This window comes from Leopardus geoffroyi, chromosome C1 (assembly GCF_018350155.1).
Source record: "Leopardus geoffroyi isolate Oge1 chromosome C1, O.geoffroyi_Oge1_pat1.0, whole genome shotgun sequence".
Lineage (NCBI taxonomy): Eukaryota > Metazoa > Chordata > Mammalia > Carnivora > Felidae > Leopardus > Leopardus geoffroyi.
The window spans coordinates 170,251,331-170,273,547 of NC_059328.1; the positions used below are offsets into that span (position 1 = coordinate 170,251,331).

General features: G+C 37.6%; 1 protein-coding gene and 1 long non-coding RNA gene across 8 annotated transcripts in view; one reads left to right on the forward strand and one right to left on the reverse strand.

The window, feature by feature from the left end:
* PDE1A (phosphodiesterase 1A) overlaps window positions 1–22,217 on the reverse strand; it is a 331,820-nt gene that overhangs the window by 77,887 nt on the left and 231,716 nt on the right. For all 7 annotated transcript variants that reach the window (XM_045480418.1, XM_045480417.1, XM_045480419.1 and 4 more), the window contains one exon: window positions 20,873–20,986. In XM_045480418.1, coding sequence (XP_045336374.1) covers window positions 20,873–20,986 — 114 coding nt within the window. The remainder of the gene's footprint in view (window positions 1–20,872; window positions 20,987–22,217) is intronic.
* Window positions 44–8,874, forward strand: LOC123599174. The gene is made up of 4 exons (XR_006713024.1): window positions 44–226; window positions 1,476–1,635; window positions 2,748–2,914; window positions 8,495–8,874. It is a non-coding gene; the product is annotated as an uncharacterized LOC123599174 (long non-coding RNA).

Consider the following 22,217-nt stretch of genomic DNA (forward strand, 5'->3'; position numbering starts at 1 on the left):
TAATATTGTGATGTCACCAAACTCCAAGAATTCTACTGCTGCCTTGTTTTATCAGCTACTTGAGGTAGAATGACACATTGTGATGGTGGCCAATTGATTCTTTACAAATTTGATATTGATGACTGTATGTCTTAAACTCATAAGTTATCCAAGACAGATCATCAAACATGACAAAATCAGCCTATGGAAATGAGATTTCATATGTGGATGTGGGATCAGGAGTCTGGTAATTCTTAATCATGATGCATGATGTCATTCATTAAGAAGGAAAGAACATATGGGGGTATATGGGTGGCTTAGTCGGTTAAGCGTCTGACTCCTGATCTCAGCTCAGACCTTGATCTCAGTGTTCTGAGTTCAAGCCCCACATTGGGCTGCATGCTGGGTGTGAAGCCTACTTAAAAAATATGTAAAAATAAAAAAAATAAGAAAAGAGCATATAATCTTGGAGAAAGAGTGATATGAATTCATTTGTGGATATAGGAATAAAGGAAGAGTGTGTAAAGAGGAAAGCATGAGCTATGGTACTCTCTAATTAAAAGCAAATTTTGAAAAAGCAACAAATACCATATAATTTTATATGTTAAACATGGCTAGGGCATGGTGCCTGTTATTTGGTCAAACACCCAGTCTAGGTGTTGTTGTCAAGGCATTTTTCAGATGTGAAAGCGGATTACCTTCTATAATGTGAGGGTGCCTCATTCAATTAATTGAAGGCCTTAAGAGATAAGACAGAGATTCCCTGAAGAGGAAGGAATTCTGTCTTCGAATTGCCTTCAGACTACAGATTGCAACATTTACTCCTGCCAGAATTTCCAGCCAGGGTCAGCCTGTTCTGCAGATTTCCGTTTTGCCAGCCCCCACAATCACATGAGCCAATTCCTTAAAATCAGTCAATTTCATTCTCCTCTCTCTTGCTCTTTCTCTCTCATTCTCTTCCTCTAATAATATAAAGAGTAAGCAGATAAATATCTTTATATATATATATAAGCTATATATATAAAGGCTAAGAAAGAATATTTCCATCATTCACAAACACTCTGTGGTAACTACCAGCATGGATTATAAATCAGATAGATGACAAAGGCACAAATCCATCTTATATTAATATTCAATTAACAAAGCAAGTCAATTGTACTTCCTGTTTTGAAATATAAAAAGTCATTGGCAAGGAACTAAAATGCCTTTTTAGCTATTATGGATCTAAACGCCATACTGTCTTTTCATGTCTTAATAGCTCTTTTTTCTAAGGTGCATTTCGCTTTGAAATTCTTTATTGCTGAATCACAATCTATTGTATGGATATACTAGTTTGTTTATACATTCAATCAAGGTTACCTTGGTTGATTCCAAGTTCTGACAATTACAATAAAGCTGTAAAAATAGTTGTATGCAGAGTTTTCAAGTTAATTTGAATAAATACCAAGGACCACAATGGTTGGATTGTATGGTAAGAGTATGTTTTGTTTTTTAAGAAACTTCCAAACTGAAGAAGTGGCTGCATTCCTACCAGCAATGAATGAGAGAGAGACCAAGCCACCATCATCTCTCTCCGGGTCTGCTGCAGTAGCCCCCTACCGGTCTCTTGGTCTCCTTGTCCTGATGCCCTTCTGCAGCCAGAACGCTTCTTTTAAAGTATGAGTCGGGCCATGTCAATGCCTAATTCATAATGTCCTACATAGCTCATCACAAGCTGTGTCTCTCTACCTTCATCTCTTAACCAGTTTTCCCTCACTCACTTTGTTCTAGCGACACTGACTTCCTTGCTGTGCTTAACCCTGCCAGGCTTCCTACTGCTTTCAGGTCTTTGCACTGGCTGTTCGCTTTGCTTAGCATCTCTTCCCAATTTGAGGGGATCATTTTCTCACTGTATTCGGGTAAAGAGGGCTTCCTTGACTCCCCTACTCAGTTAGTTAACACCTCTATTCTGTCTTTTTGTCCTACTGTAGACTTCTTAGCACTTGATATCATGTTGTATGTATACTAGTTTGTTTATTCATTTTATGTTTCATCCCCTAAACCATAAAGATCTTGAGAGCAGAGAGTTGTTCTGATTTTGTGCATTATTGTATCACCAGCATCTACAACAGTGCATGGCACAGAGTAAGAGATGAACATGTATCTCTTGAATAACTAGAAAACATTCAGAAATATTATAAGTGATTACCTTTGAGGAGTAGAATGAGGATAGGAATGATAAAAGAAATTTTAGTCTTTAGAGTCCTGTTTTATCTGATTGATAAGCAGCAGTAGCAGCAGCATGGGAGTAAATTCACTGCTGTGAATCATCGTCTTCATTGCCTTTAGGTTAATTTGCCCTTGAATAATCCCTTAATTTTTGAAGCAAATTATGGGGAATCATGCATATTTGGTGTGGAAAAGTCATTAAACATTTTTTTATGGCATTTTGAATTATAGGCACAGGAAAAAGAAATTTTAAAAATTCTATACACTGTTTGCATGCCTTTAGCCAAGAAAGTTAATACAGCAAAACCTTGGATTGCGAGTAACTTGTCTGCGAGTATTCTCTGCAAGGTAGTAAACATTTCTAATAAGTTTTAAATTGACAAAGGAGTGATGTCTCACAATACGAGTAGTACATGGTGCCGAACATCACATGATCACAACTGAGCCAATGTTTCTTCTCTCTCTCTCTCTTTCTCTCTCTCTCACTTGCTTGTTCACTCGCTGTGGAACTGTGGGTGATCATCAATGCAATGTCACATTTCTGTGAAATGCTCAAAAAGAGGCAAAAGCAAGTGTCATTGGATAGGTTCCTTGTTAAAGCTGCACGAACAGAAAAAGATGCCATTGAGCCAATAGATAGCAGTGATTCCATTAGTGATAGTGAAAATCATCCTACACGATAACCCTCCCCTCATCTCCCTCAGACCACCCACGAAGGTTTTCAAAGGTAAGTCACAGGTTAATTTGCTTATTTTTCTTCATATTTTCTATTTTCTTTATTATTTTGTATCATATTACAGTACTGTGATCATTTTTATATGAATATTTTTGGGTTGTGGAATGAATCATCTGAGTTTCCATTATTTTTTATGGGGAAATTCGCTTTGATATACAAGTGCTTTGGATTACAAGCATGTTTTCAGAACATATTATGCTCACAAACCAAGGTTTTACTGTATTTCTGTTAAATACTAATTCATATATTCCTTTCTCAACTATAGTAAGACATTGTTAATGAAGCTATAAATAAGTTGTAACAGATTCACGAAGGTGATTATTCCAGTTTAGAGAAAAGAAAGTTGAATAAAAGACATGTGAATAAAGACATGTGAATAAAACCTAAATATAAACACATTTTAAAAAGCCAACACACCTAATGGCACATATTTCTCCCCACTCATCTCCATCTCTCTCTTCTCCCTTATTCATTTTCCCTTTCCCTGACACCTGCCTTGTCCACTCTGTCTTCCCAGCTCTGAGCACCACAAGGACTCTTTAGGTTTCATTTGATCTTGCTAGATATGGAAGAAGCAAAAACTATAGTATAATGTGGAATAACAGTCTTGGGCTTTTGTTAGAGAATGATCATAAACAGTTTTCTTGAGGCATGTGAAAACACCTGAATATTTACATAAGATTATGCCACATGTAAAACACATAGGACTACGCTTGGCCCCATTTCATTTTTGGAATAAATGTGTACAAGTTGATAAAACTGGATCCCAAATACTATAATTAATTTTGCTTTCAAAACCTCCAATGGTTCATTTGCTCTTCATCCTAATGTTAGGTGGCAGAGTGAGCATAACTGTTTGTATCCTGAGTGCTCTTAAAAAATACTTTGTGTTTAAAAATCTTACAACCTGAAGACACAGTCATTGGTGCATTTCCCTTAGGAATTCTTAAAGTGCACAATATACAAAAGCAATGATAAAGAGTATATGTGTAATATGTTATCACTGTTGACTTCTGAGAAATGCTTCCTCTGTTTCTTTTTTTAGTGCCAAGAGAGGGTCAATAAAGCAGAAAGTGAGGGGCCCTTAAGCATGGGTATAGATGGGGGGCCACAGAGTCATGAAAACTGACCTCCTGCCCAATTATTGCTCAACTGATCCTCGGGAGCTATTTATACCCCAAATTTTCTCTTGAAATCAGATGACGCAACTCCCAAAGGGCTTATATTTTGAACTAGAAAATCTGCAGGGGAAGGGACTAAAGAAGGAGGCGGCCACGGAAGGAGAGGTCATGAGATTTTGACTTTTACAATTATATCAATGAAAATATTTCTGTCCACAATGGACTCTTGGAATATGGTTACATCAGTGTACCCACACAGTTATTTCCAGGCAATTGGTGCCCACATTTACACCTACTGAGTATTAAAATTCAAGTGTTGAATGCAATTAGACACTGGCTTTGTAAGTTTGAAAATGTATCTTCCCTGCTTTACTCTTCGTATAAAGGACACACTTCAACAAGCAACTAAGTCATTCAATTCTGCCCCTAATGTTTGCTGGGCCCAAGGCAGGAGCACATTTCTCTCAAATACCATATAATAATTAAGTATTTTAAAGTTATACATCAAATGAATACATTATTAAATGTGTTTTATACTCCTACCTTTTAATAAGTTTCATAAAAGCCTGGGCAAGTTGAGTTTGAATCGAGAATTCTCAATTCCTTGCATGACAAGCCTGGGCCAACTGGCTGTGGCTGCCCCTCTGCACCTGTCTAACCTCCTGCTCAGTGCCTTACTATGTAAGCAGGTGGACTTTGCAGCCTCCCCGTATACTCTCATCAACCTGCCCAGCTTTGAAATCAGCTGCTTCTTGGCCACTCTTTAGGGGTGATGGGATGCACATACCAAGAGTGTCTTGGTTCCCTCAGGAGGGAAGACCTAAAGAAGAAGACTGTTAAGACTTGGGAGACAGGCTAGGGAATCTTTGGGCAGAGAATTCTGGGGTCTCAGTGCTCAAAATATGGGAGAGGAGCACAGTGGGCAGGACAGGGAATTCCACAGTCCAAGAACCTAGAAGAGGGAGAAGAGCATGAGTTTCAGGTTCTTCTTGGCTTGAAGACCTGTCACCCTAGGGAAAGGGCACACCAAAAACGAGCCATCATTGAGCACTCCAAAATGAGGGGCAGTGTCCAGAAAAGCTATTATAGTGACCTTGGGCTAAGGATGGTATTGAACTCGTACATGGTAAATACCTTCTAAGTGAGCCCTCCAGGGATAGCTGGGGGAATTAAGAGAAATTGATCATTCTGCAATATGGGTATTTGGGTGTGTGTGGGGGGGTGGTAAGTGGTTCTCACACAGGCAAATCCATTAGTGTTATTTCTTGGATTAATACATACTTATGCTCTGAGCTGACTGCTGCCCCCCCCCCCCACCAAAAAACAAAAATGAAAACAAAACAAAACAAAACCCTAAGAGTAGTACTAAAGTTTCACTCAGACCTCAGAGTTATCTGAGGATAGAGATGATAATGCTGTTAACTTTGTTACTTACTATGAATCAGATGAGGAGCCAAGCTTTATCTAACTAATCCTCACAATATGACCATGATGAAAATACAATTATTATCAGTGCCTTAATTTTACTGATGAATAAACTGAAGCACAGACACCTTAAAGGATTTGCTCAAAGTCATACAACCAGGAATGGCTGTGCTGCTTTTTGAGCTCAAGTCTGTCTGATTTCAGAGTTTGAGTTTTTAACTACTCAGCTATCCTTTCCCTCAAATGCATGTTTTCTTGCTAAATTCCCAGACTACCTTCACATTAGGCAATAATATGAGTGATCATTATTTACTATCTCATCTCTACCATGAAATTTAGGGTTAAAAATAATTGATCTTAAAAAAAATCATAAAGAAATTTGATTTTTCAAGTCCCTGGCCCACCAGGGAATTTCTGGTTGGAGGAAGCTTAAATTTATTTTTCAAAACTGGTATGTTGAATCATTTTCACATAGAGAAATATATCTGGATAGTAGAATTTCAGGGTACTTTGAAATACAATAAATTAAATTTTGGGATGAGAACAGGTGATACATTTGAAATGCCATATTGACTCGTCAGTAACCTACTTCCTGAGTGTGAAATACACTTGAATTAATTCTTCCAGGCTACCACCCAAGCACATTTATTTACTTATTTATTATTTATTCCTTTTTTTGTTCCAAAAAGGATTTAAGATGTCAGGCTTGCAAATTTTTTCAACAGTTTTGTTGTTATTGTTGTTGTTGTTGGGAGTTTCCTTTCCTTTTTTCTGTCTACTTGATAACTTTCTTCTTTTGGTTTTATTAGTCTTTTTTTTTTTGAACTGTAAGAAGATGATAATTATATTTGAGTGACTATTGAGACTGAATATTTGGGTGGACAAGTTAGTTATACTGACCTTAGCTTAATTCTCAAGAGGCAAATCTTGGCTAAAACAAAACCGGCTAAGGAGAATATTAAAGTTCGATGCAGCTTTCTTCAAGGTCTAAGGAGGTCTCTGTGCTTCCTCCGTACCCATCCAAGGAAGCAGAGGCCTAGGTAGAAGAGGTTCCATCCCACAAAACAGGCAGAAGGGGCCAGGGGAATGTTGGAGGAGGAGTCTGAGGAGAAGTCAAGTTGCTTGGACAGTTGGGATTCAGATTGTATTTTTTGAGTCAGTTGGGAGATGGAAATGGAGGGAATGGGTAAAGCAGAAAACTACCCTAGGCCTGACTGATGACTCTTGGCTTTTCACCAGAAAGTCCTCTTGGCTCAAAAATATCTTTGAAAACATTCCATTAGGCACAAAGCTTCACATTCTATTAATTACCAATGTTTTTGATTAATAAGCATCCTCTGGTTAGGAGAACTGCCCTAGAGTCAAACTCTTGGCTCCATCACCTTTTAGTTGTGTGGCCTTAGAAAACATCCTTCATCCTAACTGAGTCTCAGTTTCTTTGCCAATAAAAGAGAAATGGTAATAATCGTATCCCCAGTACTTGGGTTATGAGGATGGAATGGGTAAATGCACAGAAGCACTTAGAAAAGTGTCTGTCACAAAGCAAGTCCTCAAAGAACCCCCATTATTTACACATCTGGATTAGTTAGTCTAAGCAGACTTCGTGCTTAGTTTGAGACATTGTGGGAAAAATTCAGCACCTCTTGTTTAACGCCCCTAATCTATGGTGGAATTTCAAAATGACTTTGGGGAGCCAAAGAACAACATAAAGAGTCTATGGATTGGGGCACCTGGGTGGCTCGCCCAGTTAAGCGTCGTACTTTAGCTCTGGTCATGGTCTTGTGGTTCATGTGTTTGAACCCTGCATCTGGCCCTGTGCTGACAGCTCAGAGCCTGGAGCCTTCTTGGGATTCTGTGTCTCCCTCTTTCTCTGCCCCTCCCGTTTGTGTTCTCTCTCTCTCTCTCTCTCTCTCTCTCTCTCCCTCTCTCTCTCTCTCTCTCTCTCTCACACACACACACACACACACACACACACACACACACGTAAATAAACATTAAAGAAATTATAAGAAAAAAAAGAGTCTAGGGGCACCTGAGTGGTTCAGTTGGTTAAGCGTCTGACTCTTGGTTTCAGCTCAGGTCATGATTTTACGGTTCATGAGATTAAACCCCATGTCAAGCTCTGCACTGGCAGTGCAGAGCCTGCTTGGGATTCGCTGTCTCCCTCTCTCTCTGGTCTTCCCCAGCTTGCACTATCTCTGTCTCTCCCAACATAAATAAACTTTCAAAAAATTTAAAAAAAAGAGTCTATGGATCATAAAGAGTCAGTGGGAGGAATTTCCAAAAATAATTTTTACCTACTTAAAAATTTTACCTGATAAAATAGGCGAATTCATAGAAATAAAAACTAGAACCAAGTTTCCAGGGGCTGAAGGGAGGAGGAAAGTGGGGTTTGTCATTTAACGGGTACAGAATTTACTTTGGGATGATGAAAAAGTTGTGGAAGTTGACAGTGAGATGGTAGAACAACATTGTAAATGTACTTAATTCCACTGAATTGTACACTTTAAAGTGGTTAAAGTAGTAACTTTGATGTTTTTCACATCTTATCACAATACAACAATATCTACCTAGTATTGATCTTCCTGCCTCATTGTCCAGGGAATAGATTCTTCTAATTGGAGAAGTGAGACATGAGAGAAGGGCGTTCCATTCTTCATCTACCTGTGTGTCTTTCCAAGGATTACTGAGAGTGCTAGGTTGGAGGAAAAGGGTGGCTTGCAGGCCAGAGATGAAGCCTAAGAGCCAATAGTTTCCCAGATCTGAGACAGGTGACCACACCACAAATCAAAACACGGGACTGCCTCCCCTGTGCCCAAGACTCATAGCTGTGAGGAACTGCTAATGTCCAGTTCAGCACCTCTTGTTTAATTCTCCTAATCTATGGTGGAATTTCCCTGTTGAAGGAGGCATTTCGGCACAAAGTTATCTCATGTACCAGTCAGGACAATATTTGGGCCACATTCTTAATAAAATCTTACGATTCTAACCATTAAATTTCTAACATTCTTTCACTTTTTTGTAGCCTCATTTTGACATCCTCGAAGATTGTAGTTCTCAAAAGGTGGTTCCTAGACCAGCAGAATCAGCAGCATCTGGGAACTTCAAGGCTCTACTCCAGACCTACTAAATTAGAAACTTTGGAGGTGGAGACCAGCACTCTGTTTTAACAAGTCCTCCTGATGACTGTCATGAACACTGAAGTTTGAGAACTGCTCTCACCATTTACGGCTTGCCAATTAATGGAATACCTCTGCCAAGAAAACATGATTCAATTACATTCCATAACATGGATTTAGCAGCACTGTTACTTCCATTCACCCAATATTTCACTGTCGGAGATAAAGAATGTTGGTGAACTATCGGGAAGGTACCTTAATTAATAAATATTTTATACTGATGTTACAAATGAGAATTATCTGTATGTTACTTAATTGCAAAATAGAAAAGGTTATTTCTCAACTGAGCAGGGGTGAAGCATGGATAATAAGAGTTGCAATATGCTTGGAGGACAGGAGTGTGAGGGAAGACAAAGAACATATTTCCTTCTAAACCTAGGAGGCCAAAATATGACAAGAATGACAAGAGGGAGTTAACAATAGCCAAACAGAATAGCAAAATAATTATCAATGTACACAGACTCTCCTTCATAAATATTTGTTGAATAAATGAATAAATGTATTAAAACATGGGCAGAAAATCTCTAGTTTTAGTGGTTGTTAAACTTTTCAGATATTTACAGTAGTTAATAGAGGGAAAAAGTTCATTTTTGTTGTTTATTTTGATGCATATACTATATATGTTAACATTTTCAGTCAGGCCCTGCTTTATATGTGAAAAGATGATATCCCAAAATATTTTTACAAATATTTGCTGTTACCCTGTGGCCCTTTGTCCATATAGAGAGCCGATTATATTCGCTGACTCAAGTTATATATGAAACACAATTATCTGAAGGGGGAAAACTCCTGTTCCTTGAGTTTCAAAATCTAGATACCAGACAAGGAGGAGAGGCTCAGCCAAAGACAGTGGAAGAGTATATAATGAGTCAGAGTAGAGTTTCCATTCCTATGCGTGTGCAAAGACGCCCTCGGTTACACAAGAGAAGTCACAAAGGAAGACAGAAGGGATCTTGAGAAGGGATGCTGAATCCTGCCTGACCTTCTCCAAACAGAAAAACCCTGAGGAGGGTGACAGCACACCCCCAAATAATTTCTCAGGATCCTGGAACAGAAGAGAGCTGAATGCCTCACCCACCTCCAGCCCCCACTTCTGAAGGGAACTGGAGGACAGCAAGATCCCAGTGCTGAGCTAGTTGGTGTGTGTCTAGACAGACAGCCTCAAAGATGATGGTGACTCAGCCCAGACTGATGGAGATGGCAATGAGAGAAAAGTGAGGGAGAGTACACAGAGACAAAATATACTTGGGAAGTAGGTTTGCTGATAGAATATGGTAACGAATAAGGAAATAATGCCCTTGTATTTAATGAGAAAAGTCTTAAGTATTTGACTTTCCAGTACTCAATCCTTGCCAAAGGACCGTGTATTGTTGTTTAGCTGTATCATGGAATCAATATGTTTTGTGGGCTACCTTGGAAACGGAATCAACCTATTACTTGTTGTAAAGGAAAATAGAGTGTGAATTATAAGTAGCTAACTTAGAAATCATACATTTGTGTTAGGACTTATTAGGATAAGATGACTGCCTGGATGGCTTAGAGATTAAGAATTTGAGCTTTGAAACAAGGCAGACATATGTGGCTATTAGGATGCTCTCAACAGCAAGTGACATCATACCTAACCTGAAGGGGCTTAAATAATAGGAACATTTATTATTTTCCTTCAGAAGAAAACTAAACGTAGGTTGACTCCAAGAAGGGCTTATTTTTAAAGTCAGCAAGTGGATAACATCATCAAGGACTCAGGTTTCCTCCATCTTTCTATGCTGCCAACTTTTAGTGTTAGATTTAGCTTTATGCTTATGGCAAGATGGTTGTATCAGTTTCAAGCATCAAACTCAGATACAGCAAAACCCAGAGGCACAGGACTCCTGTTTTATGGAGAGGAAAGCTTTTGCCCACAGTCCCATCAGTCTTCCTTTCATATTCCATTGATCAGAATGGCATCATACATCCATATATAAACTCACTGGTTAGGGAACTGGAGGCTAAATACTAGTTTAATCAATTAAGATTTCACTCACTGTGACCCTGGGCCTGGAATTGGTCTTCCATGAATCATTTGTCTTTGCAGAGAAGAGTAAATAATTAAAAAAAAAAAAGAATGAGTTCTGTTGTCAAGGAAGAAGAGAAGAATGAATGTTGAATTTAAGTTTGAACTTGTCTCTGACACTTAATAATTATATGATCCTAAGCAAGTCCATTTACTTTCTTCATGCCTCAAGTTTCTTAACTTTCTAGTGGAAATAATATAAATATCTAATTTATAGGATTTTTTGAGAATTATATGTAATCATAAATGCAAACTGCATAATAAGTTTCCTTGGGTATAATTAATTGTCAAACAATTATTATTAATATCATTATTAGGAAAGAATAATATTTAAAGTGATATTTTTTCAAATCCAGTAAATATTCATTTATATTTTATTGACCCCAGGGGCGCCTGGGTGGCTCAGTTGGTTGAGCGTCCCACTTCGGCTCAGGTCATGATCTCGCAGTTTGTGAGTTCGAGCCCCGCGTAGGGCTCTGTGCTGACAGCTCAGAGCCTGGAGCCTGCTTCAGATTGTGTGTCTCCCTCTCTCTCTGCCCCTTCCCCACTTATGCTCTGTCTCTCAAAAATGAATAAAAGCTAAAAAAATTTATATTTTATTGACCCCAAATTTCACAAACAGTAAGATCTTATATAATACATGGAGCTTTTTCTTGTTTGTCATCTCTCAAAAGATCTGGTCAGATTTTTTCCCCCCTTTTCACCACTGAGGCTGTTTTTGAAAGTTTGTAGAAAGTAACACACCACAGATGGACGAAAATATGAAAATCACCCAAAATGTACCGGCACTTTTTCTAAGCCTGGTTTTCACACTCCATCCACAGGGTGAGAACAGCCTACAAACACATCACTCCAAACAACCACCCCTCCCTACAATTCACACCATAAAAATGGAGTTCATAAAAATCATAATTTGCTTTTTAGTGATTCACTGAGCTCCAACAGTGTCTTAGCACATACCTTTCAACTTGATTTCCTCAGAGACCCCTCCAAATAAAATCAATCTAATACATAAGGCCCATATCTGTAAATGCTCCCTCACTAAGCAAATGATAAGCAGCTCCCTCCTATCACCCTGCTGGTGGCCAGGGTAGGTTAGTCATGAGCAGGTCTTTATAAGGGACTTTGTAACCATGGATAAAACCGCAGAATTCCAGAACAGAAAGGGGCTGGAGACTTCATCTTCCACGTAAGAAAACCAGTGACTAGAGAAAGAAGAAATCAAAAACACTTGCCCAGGGGCTTATCCTTAGTAGGAGCAAAACCTGGATAGGAGTTGTTCCAAATCCCACACAGATCCTGATCCAGGTCCCCTACGTGTGGTACTAACATAATTTTCACTCTAGAGAGGACAAAGTTGTTATTGTTTAGCAGAGTACTTTCCACCATTCTCAATTCTTTGGCATGAGATTTATTTTATTCTCTTAATATAATTTATTGTCAAGTTGGCTAATATACAGTGTATACAGTGTGCTCTTGGTTTTGGGGGTAGATTCCTGTGATTCATCGCTTACATACAATACCCAGTGCTCATCCCAACAAGTGCCTTCCTCAATGCCCATCACCCATTTTCCCCTCTCCCCTGCTCCCCACATCAATGCTTAGTTTGTTCTCTGTATTTCAGAGTCTCTTACAGTTTCCTTCCCTCCCTTTCTGTTCATAACTATTTTTCCCCTTCCCTTTCCCCCACGGTCTTCTGTTAAGTTTTCCAAGTTCCACATATGAATGAAAACATATGATATCTGTCTTTCTCTGACTGACTTATTTCACTTAGCATAATACCCTTCAGTTCCATCCACGTTGCTGCAAATGGCAGGATTTTATTCTTTCTCTTTTTTGGCATGAGATTTAAATAAAATTGATCCCCTACCTGGCTCATGAGATGTTTGACCACTGCATTTATATACCCACCTCCCCTGGATATACTATTTGAGGGATACACGTATTACCTGACTAGAATCAATGAAATATAAAGGTTATGTTTGTCAGAGCCTCTGGAGAGAAACCTTTTGTCATTCCTGCTGGATTTGAAGGTGTGAGGATATAAAGCTTGAAAATACTATTGCCATCTTCCTACCACTCAAAGGATCAGAAGGAGGCCACTGCAGAGCAAACAAAACACAGAGGTGGGTCCCTAGACATCATTTTTACCTGGAGTCACCTACGCTTATAGTTAGTACTAGCCATCAATGTGTGGACAGTGAGAGTTTCTTGAAGGTGGTTTGATTGGGCTTCCTGTCACTTACAATTGAAATATTCATGAAAGGTGTTCATTAGTCCTCTTCTTTTTCCCTTCTTGCCTGTGCTGGCTCTAAATGTCCATGGAGTACACATGAGTCAGTGCCATCATGATATGTGCAGGTTGTAGCGATTAACCACAAAAGGTTTGCTCTCCATTGTTACATTGAACCCCATAGTTTTATAGTCCATGGTCTATATTTTGGCCATAATTATCGTAGCACTCTTACCCATAAAGAACACCTGAGTTTAAAATAAATACTAATTAACCTTTCTGATTTTGCAACGTTACTTATGTTTTGCTTATATGAGGAGCCTTGGCTGTGTACTAGTTAGTAAGCCCCATCTTTATCTGTATTTTCCACTTATTCTTTTCCACTTCTAAGGATAACTTCTCTACCTAATCTTTCCATAACTATTATTTCTCTTTGGCCCAAATCTCTTTTTCATTCTTCATCTCCAGGCTAATGGAAGCCTTCCATTCTACACAAAATATAAAACAAATAAACAAACAAACAAGTAAGTGTTCCCACTAATAAACTGTTCTATTTATGCTTTTTCCTACACTAGCAAATTCTTGAAAAATAATCTAATTTCTTCTTGAGCCATTCCATAGTAATTCCTCACACTACTATAATCTGGGTGGCTTTTCTCTTTACTGAAACTCCACTGAGTCATCAGGAATCTCCTAACTGCATCCAGTGGTTCTCCCTGTGGCATTTGATTTACCCTTTATAGTAACCCAGCTCCCATTGGCTTTTGGTGCTTCATATCTTCAGATATGCCTCCTGCTTCTATATCTGTTCTTCTGATGTCTCCTCTCTAGTAACTTTCATTGCTTTTCCACATCTGTCCTTGACTACCTTCCTACTCCACACCTCTATTTCACATTTCATTCTGTCCCCTGACTTCAGTTACTAGGGTTACATAGTGACCATATTGAGATGGAACTCCAAGAGTTTTTGAAGGCATTTGGAAGTGAGAAAAATGCACATTTGAAAAGTCAAAAATAATGTGTTGTTTTTCTACAGAGGCTTTATTTTATCTACAGAGGCAAACTGCTCTTTTGCATAATGAAAAATCTTTTGAATAGGTCATTTAGTTATATAAGAATAAAATGAAGGCCCTACTCTGGCATACAGAAGATTGATACAACATAACTACAAGAGGCTAACAATCTCTAAACAGTAATGTACACAATGTCCTCCTTGGGAGCACAGCTGCAACACTGCAGATTCAGTGTATTTTAGAAAAAAATGTCATTTTTTTTCTAAATATGGATTTACACTGCATAGTCTTTGAACATAATTGTTTATCCTTGAGATGAATGCACAACTTGACATTAATTTTGATAGCCCCTTTTTCTTTCTCTTGGTCTTGGAGCTTGAGGTCCTGAACTCAGGATAGGAAAATACGTTGAAAGGCACTTCCATAGGGGATAAGCTGGTTTCTGGAAGATGGGCTTCGACTTTAGAGGATTCAGAGAAACCCCTGGTAGGGGACCTCTGTGGAAAGGGTTGAGGTGTGGGTTCTGAAAGCATCCATCAGGAAGGTCTTACAGCAGTTACAGCTGATTCTAGCAACAGTTTAGGGAACTGGAAGCAGGTATTGAGCTCATGCTTGGGAGTGGAACCCACCTATAGATTTCTGAATTTGAGGGAAAAGTAGGTGACCTGCAGGGGAGCGATTCATCATTTTGAAGCCAGAGACCTGGCTGCAGAGGAAAGTGATAGCCAGGGAAGATGGGTAAAATAAGTAAACACTCACTGGCCATTCTCAAAAACTTTAGGATGGGGATCATGTTGAAATAGCAAAGGAGTTCCAATTATTGAAATCAAAATAAAGCATGAAAGAATCAGACCTCTGTGCTATAATCCCCAAATTCTCATCTTTGATACTATATTTCTGAACTTCAGTGCTCCTATACCTAGCATTTTCCAGACATTAAAAAAAAAGGAAGTCCTTTTGTTAGAAGTCATGCATTTAAGAATGAGCATGGGGAGCTTTGCCAAAGAACAAAATTCATTAACTTAAAGGAATACCTGCAAGTCCAATCATATCCAGGTTGGAATCTCAACTCTGTACAATTCTTACTCCATGTTAGTTCCTCTGATTATGACTTAATGCCACTACTTAGTGTTTCCTCCTGTAATCTGTCCCCATGCTTGGGTTTCCCTCTCTAACATACAACCTCCCTGTTTCTTGTTTGCAGCATTTGTCGTTGTGCTTAGTTTGATCTTCCTGGCTCTTGACAGCTCTAGCCACCAACTATGGGTACAGTTGTGCTCCTGATTCTACTGACCAGTGTGTCTGGTATTCATTTCAGGTACTCAGTAACTATTTGTTTCATGAGTGAATGTTCCTTGGTAAATCCCTACACTCAATGATTTCAAGAGACTTAAGCTCCGAGGTGTCCCTGACTTCACTCGATTTCTACCAGAATAACTCCGGGAATTGCTGATTGACATCAATGCATTCTTGCTCAAGTTAATCTCTCACAAAATGAAGAACTCTTAGACTTAGTAAGACACAGAAGTCAACTGAGAACGTTTTTATCAAGAGGCATAGCCTATTAAGATTCCTTTCCAGCAGTTTGGACTTTGCTTTAATTTCCAGGTAACTACATCCCACCTGTCTTCATTTTTTTTTCAGGATCAAAACCTATTTTTCAGGAAATTATTTTATATATTCACTAGGAAGTATAAGTTATATATCTTAATATGATATGTATCCTAGAGGTATCTGCATTTTTATTAGTATAGTAAAAATAGTGGCTATTAATTAACTTTTACTCTATCAGGTATTGTGCTGATTTTAATCCTCAGATCAACCCTATAAGGTTAGCATTGTCATTATTCTTATTTTACAGATGATGAAGCTAGGAAATAGAGAAGTTAAGTAACTTGCTTAAAGAAAGGAAGTATTGAATGGAGGATCCAGGTTTTGAACAACCGATTCTTTCTAAATCCAGAGTCAGCACTCTACCTATGGTAATTCTAAGCCTTGGATCCATTCACATTAACAAAATGAAGATATAAATTATGTTGTTCAGTGGTATTAGTAAACATAATATCCATCTCTGTAAGTATCCCTCCCAGACAGCTGCCTCCCCTCATGAATAGCAATTCATGAGGCCACGGATGCTACTTTGCCTGGCAATATCCAAATCTAAATAGTGACAATCAGACAGATTTTTCTGTCTCTCTCTCTCTCTTAAGGCCACATGTTTCTGGATTACAACTGTTGCCGCTCTGAAAAACAATAGCCTCTAGGGACACATCTGAAAGCAGGACTCATAAAATATTTGCATTTACATTTGAAAATGTCTTGTTAAAAAACCAACCAACACTTGTATTCATTTAGGAAATTATTCTATAATCCTTCAAAGAAGGTCAGAATTCAAATTCTGTCAGAAACTCTGTTTCTATTTTTCTTATTTAAATCACCCTTTAAGAGAGATGTTTTGTTTTGATTTGTTTTCTTAACTGAAACCCTGAAATTACCAAGGCTTAGCAGAAAAAGGGACGGGTGTGTGTGTGTGTGTGTGTGTGTGTGTGTGCGTGCGGGTATGGGTTTTAAACTGATTCATAATTTGTTTTGTCCTGCTTTATTAGGTGTTGACCTTTTTGTGCAATCCAGCCCAAATTTCCAAAAAAAAAAAAAAAATGCCTCTCTGGAATACTCCCTGAACCATTTTTTTTCTAGAAAGAGAATTTTCCATTAAAAAATGTCGCAGAAGTCAGCAGGTTTTTAATTTAAAGTTTAAAAGCAACTAAATATTTCTTCATCCCTCTTCCTTCTAAATAATTATGTTTTACTAATATTCCAAAAGCAAATGCAACTTTAATAATTATATACACATCTCAACAGAAGCATTCTCAATTTACTGCTGTGTCTTACTAAGTCAATTGGAAATATGATATGTATCCTAGAGGTATCTGCATTTTTATTAGTACAATAAAAATTGTATCAAGCATCAAGTATTGTTGCTCTAAAATTTCTTGAGTTGTTTTTTTTTTTTTTATCATAAAGTCACAGCCTTAGAAGATATACAAGAGATACCCTTAGGTTTAATGAGGGCCATGATTGTAAATGTTAATCCACAGGCTCTCCAAAAACATAAATCCTGACTTGTTGCATTTCCCAGTTTCCACGGTGTAAAGAAATACTCCCACTGTAGCCAATTTCAAGCTACTGATGTGGCATCACTGAAGGCAGAGTTGGAAGTGATGCAAACACCATCCACACCACTGGTTCTGACAACCCTGACAGCACATGAGCTTTCCTCAGAATTTCCAAGAAGTCTCCGAAGTTGCCCAAGTCAGATGTTACTCAAGGGAAGCAGATGAGAATTGTGCTTAACAGCCAAGCCCTCAAGGTGGGTGCCCAAGCCCCTAAATCCATTAAGTTACTTTCTGTGTTCCCTCGGGTAGGTTGTGTAACGTCTCTGTCAACGTGTTTCCTCTTATGCATGAAGTATATAAAATGGTAATAATGTTTCTATCCCATGGGATTGCTGCGGTAATTAAATGAAATAGTGTATTAAAATGCTTCAAAGATTTCTTGGCACAGAGCAGGCTATAATTAGAGGCTTTTAGTTATAAATTTGGGTGTTGCTTTTCCAGGATCTATCATTTCAACTGTCAGAATGTTTTACGCATTGACATCTTAATTTTTCAGAGGTCATTAAAAACCATCCTGCTCAACAGTAATAGCCCAAGAGGAGCCAGTTATAAAAAAAAGAGCACTAAAAGCAATAACAGAAGTCATACCTTAGTTTCTGTGCCTAGCTTTGCCAAAGCCTAAGTCTGTGACCCTTGGAAAACATGTTTACTTCTAAGAGCTTTGGTTCTCTCATTGGTGAAGTGAAGAAAGTAATGGTAATCCTGCCAACTGCATCAGATTGTGAAGAGACTAATGTGAGCCCTTGGAAGACAGTCCAAATGTGGGTTATTATTATTAATCCAGGTTAAAAATCAAGATGCCATGGAAGCATGGAAGCATTAAAATAAAATAGTGAAGAGGTTTATATCATTTGAGTAAAAGTTGGGGATCATGTAGTGTTAAGAACTGGAATTTTTTTTAGAAAAGAACACACACACACACACACACACACACACCAGTTCTACCATGAAGCAGTTAAACATTTTTTTCTTTCCACAAAAAAAAAACAAAACAATTTTCAAATGAAAGGAATGATGCTTACAAATGTAACATGTGTAAATGAATTAGGGATCATGGAGAACTAAGTTAACAAAATATCTATAGAATCATAATTTCTGGAAGGAAATACAATATAAAAATCTATCAAATGAAAAGCAAGGTATTTATGAAAATTAGATAGTTAGCATTATGCCATCATAAGATGGATAATGCAAATCTCCAATTCTTTAAGGTAAAAGTTCTTTAGTTTTATAAATAAATATAAAAAATAAAATGTCAAGGACTGGTTGAAGAAATCTTAAACACAATGGCCACTCAATTTGTGAATAATAAAAAGCACACATGAAAATGAAGGAGTAAGGAAATTACAGGAACATTAGATTTTTTTAAATATACAAACTTTGAATCTCTGTTCACTTAGAACCATATACGTTATATACGCACTCAGTGAAAGTTAACGAAGAAAATAATTCTGCAAATAGTTTATGATCTTAAAGTGTGCCTGTGATTTTCCCCCTAATTTATGAATCTAAGTCATGTTTTAACTGAAAAGTTCTGTTAACAGAAAAAAAATCACCTGTGCAACATAACCCGCACCATGTTCTTTTCTGTCCATTATTAGTGAAAATTCTCATCTGATATTAAAAAGGTCAGTGACATAAATGATATATCATGATATAGGAAGATCTCCAAGTTTCCTTATTTAAGGGGAAAAAAGCAAAATAAACATTGTGTATAGTGTGCTACTTTCCATAAAAGCAAAACAGAAAAGTACGAAATAAAAATTTGTAATAGATCATTGGAAATACATAAATTTATGAATTGGAAATATAAGCAGATTGGGGTGGGATAAGGGTGGAGGCAAGGTGTTCATGAGGCACCTTTTACCTTATTTTGATTTTTTAAACATGGGAATTATTACCTGTGAAACAACAGTGGTGTGTGTGTGTGTGTGTTTCATCCACTACTCATAGACATATAAAACTTCAATTTTAGGGGCGCCTGGGTGGCTCAGTCGGTTAAGTGGCCGACTTCGGCTCAGGTCATGATCTCGCGGTCCGTGAGTTTGAGTCCCGCGTCGGGCTCTGTGCTGACAGCTCAGAGCCTGGAACCTGTTTCAGATTCTGTGTCTCCCTCTCTCTGACCCTCCCCTGTTCATGCTCTGTCTCTCCCTGTCTCAAAAATAAATAAAACGTTAAAAAAAATTTTAAAAAAAACCTTCAATTTTACATCTGGCTTAACAGTTCTCCCCTCCCCCATGCCCAGGCCTGACTCACACATGGACACCTGCAGAAGGGAAGGGGCATGATGGATGTTCACTCTCCATGTTCCATCACCAGCACCACTCACTCTGCTGTTTCTTACCATTCAACAGTGTGATAGGAGTGGCAGAAAATTATAGGAGTCAAAGGGCATTACACGACTGATGTGTTTGTTGTCATCTATGTGACAAATGCCCAAATACTGGTTATTTTTCTCTTCTGGGAGCTTTTGTGTATCCTTCAGAGAACTTGCTATACCAAGAGGTTACCTTGACCATTATGTGTTCTCTGATATCTGGGTTGAATCTTTTATCTCCCTCATTCATTCAACAATCACCACAAGCAGCCTCTTTTTCACCTTCTAAAGGCAGTTGCCTTTCAATACTGGTCAATCCCTTCAAAAGACCTATACTGCATCTGCTTCATGACTTTGAAAAACTTAGTGACTTTTCTATGCTAAGCTCTGGAAGGAGTTTATTCTCTCCCTCCACAGTGAATTCAAGGTAGTCTGAATTCCACCTTTCACTCTGTTGAGATGAGAATCAGGAACCAGTCTCAGTACCCTCTAAACTGCAAGAGATAGTGCACAAATCTCTTACAAACTGTCATATCATACCCACTAAGTCTTCTATTAGCAGTAGGATCCTCAGGACCCTCTCTTGAGGTTCTGAGGTATAAGTATTCCCTTAGAGAAAAAAAGGGGAAATGCACAGTTCTCTCTTAAGGCCAGGGTTTTTTAACCTCCATACTATTGACACATGGGGGCTGTATAATTCTTTGTCGTGGGGGATTTTCCTGTAACAGCATCTCTAGCCTCTGCCCATTACCAAATAGTAGCACACTCCCATCAACCAAACCAAAAATGTCTACAAACATTGCCGAATGACCCCAGGGAGGCAAATTGCCTAGTCAAGAGCCACAGAACTAGGCTAACAACCTTCTTCAAATAAATCCCCATTTCTTAATCTCCTTACCACTCTGCTAAACAGGAGGCTAGGTGATAAGGTTTAGGTGGTGATCAAATACACATTTGGGACTGTTTCTTAACAAGCCTGAAGAGTGTCTAATAGGTATATCTTATGAGAATGAATGGGCATGTGACACCCATTTTCTCAGAAGGAACTCTTAAATCTGGAAATAATAGGAAAATCCTTACATCAGTAAAAATCGGTACAAGCTTACATCTGTCTCTGATGTTTACAAATCTATGCCTAAGGGCAAAGAGTGTAGGAGGAGAAGAGACTCTAATGTGTTCATTTTATGACTTAATTGTTTGACTATTTTTTGATATTCAACTATTTGGATTAAAATGTGTATGTTTTTTAGAAAGAATCATAGTCCAGTTAAGTAGCTCTAAGAAAAAAATCTCTTTAAATTTTAATACGATTTTGATTTTGGTTTCATGACTAAGATATGCTAAATTCATGTTTGAGATAAATGAAGGCCAAGAAAGAGGAAAAAAGGGAGAGAGACAAAGAAGATAAAAGGGAAAGGAGGCTAAAACTTACCTTGTTTCATCAATATAAACAGCTTCCAACACAGATGCTGCATATTCAATGTTCTTCTTTAAGTCTACGACGTTAACATCACCTTTTTCCAGCTGCTTCACTAAGCATCTTAGTCTGTTTTAAAAAAATTAGTCAAAAAAGAGAGAAATAAGAGGAGATTTATTATAATCATATGGAAAACAGTCTAATATTAAATACATAAATCAATTTAAATTATTAACATATCTTTCTAGGTCATCAAATAGAAATATTTTGAGGAGTTTTTTGATATAATTGAGATCAGTTTTTCTCACTTAGACAACTCTTAAAAGTTATATTCACCTCTCAATAATATTAGGGGTGTACATTGTTATTTTAGGTACTATATTTCAAGGACAGTCTTTCTGAAAATTGAAAACAATATAGATATTTCCATAAAAGTATGTTCCCAATATTAGAATTTATTCTATGGCTGCTCTGCTTCTTTAGAGCTGGAACTAAAAAATTATTTAAGGGTACTTTTTTTTTTTTTTACCACTACTGTGGCAATTATTCACGGTATATAGCAATAACAAAAATGAAAGGCAAAAGATCTGAGAAAATACGATTATGATGAGAAAAAAAATCTATGTATGAATGCTTATTATTTTTACTGAAATGATTTTTCACCTGAGGCAAATCTGTACAATATTTTATCTCGCTTTTGTCCATACAATGATGTGTCCCAACTCTCTGAGGAATTTTAAAGCCTGGATCAACTAAGCCATGTCTGGAATCCTGACTCACAGAAACTGTTAAATCATTAATGGTATTGTTTGAAGCCACTAAATTTGGGGATTATTTTTTATGCAGCAATAGATATTTCATGAAGTGAGACAATACAAATTGCTACTATAAGTTTCTAACATTTTTAGAAATTTTTGTGCTTTAATTATAAACTAAGTGTTTCTGAAGATATTACCCTATCCTAGGCAGAAAAGGAAAACAAATTCCTTATTCTCTACATTGTATAGATAAAAAATGTGAAGACAATTTATCCATTTTCCCAAGTCGGCAGACAATTTAATTCCATTCCTGAGCAAAAGTATTTCAGAGAGAATGGAGTACATCTACTTTTAGGCATTGTCTTAAAGATAGTGTAGCAGATTTTCTGAAAATTTACTTTTGATGATTCCAATATCAAGGCTAAGGGTGTAAAGACAAGTTAAAATTTTCAGTAAGGGTTTGACAAATTATTTCTCCATAGGAAAAAGGCACAAACCTAGACTAGACTAAAACTTCTTATTCAAGAATCTACAAATAATTCTCTTTTGTATCATATGCTTTTATATGATAAAATATTAGCAGATAACCACATTGCAAAATA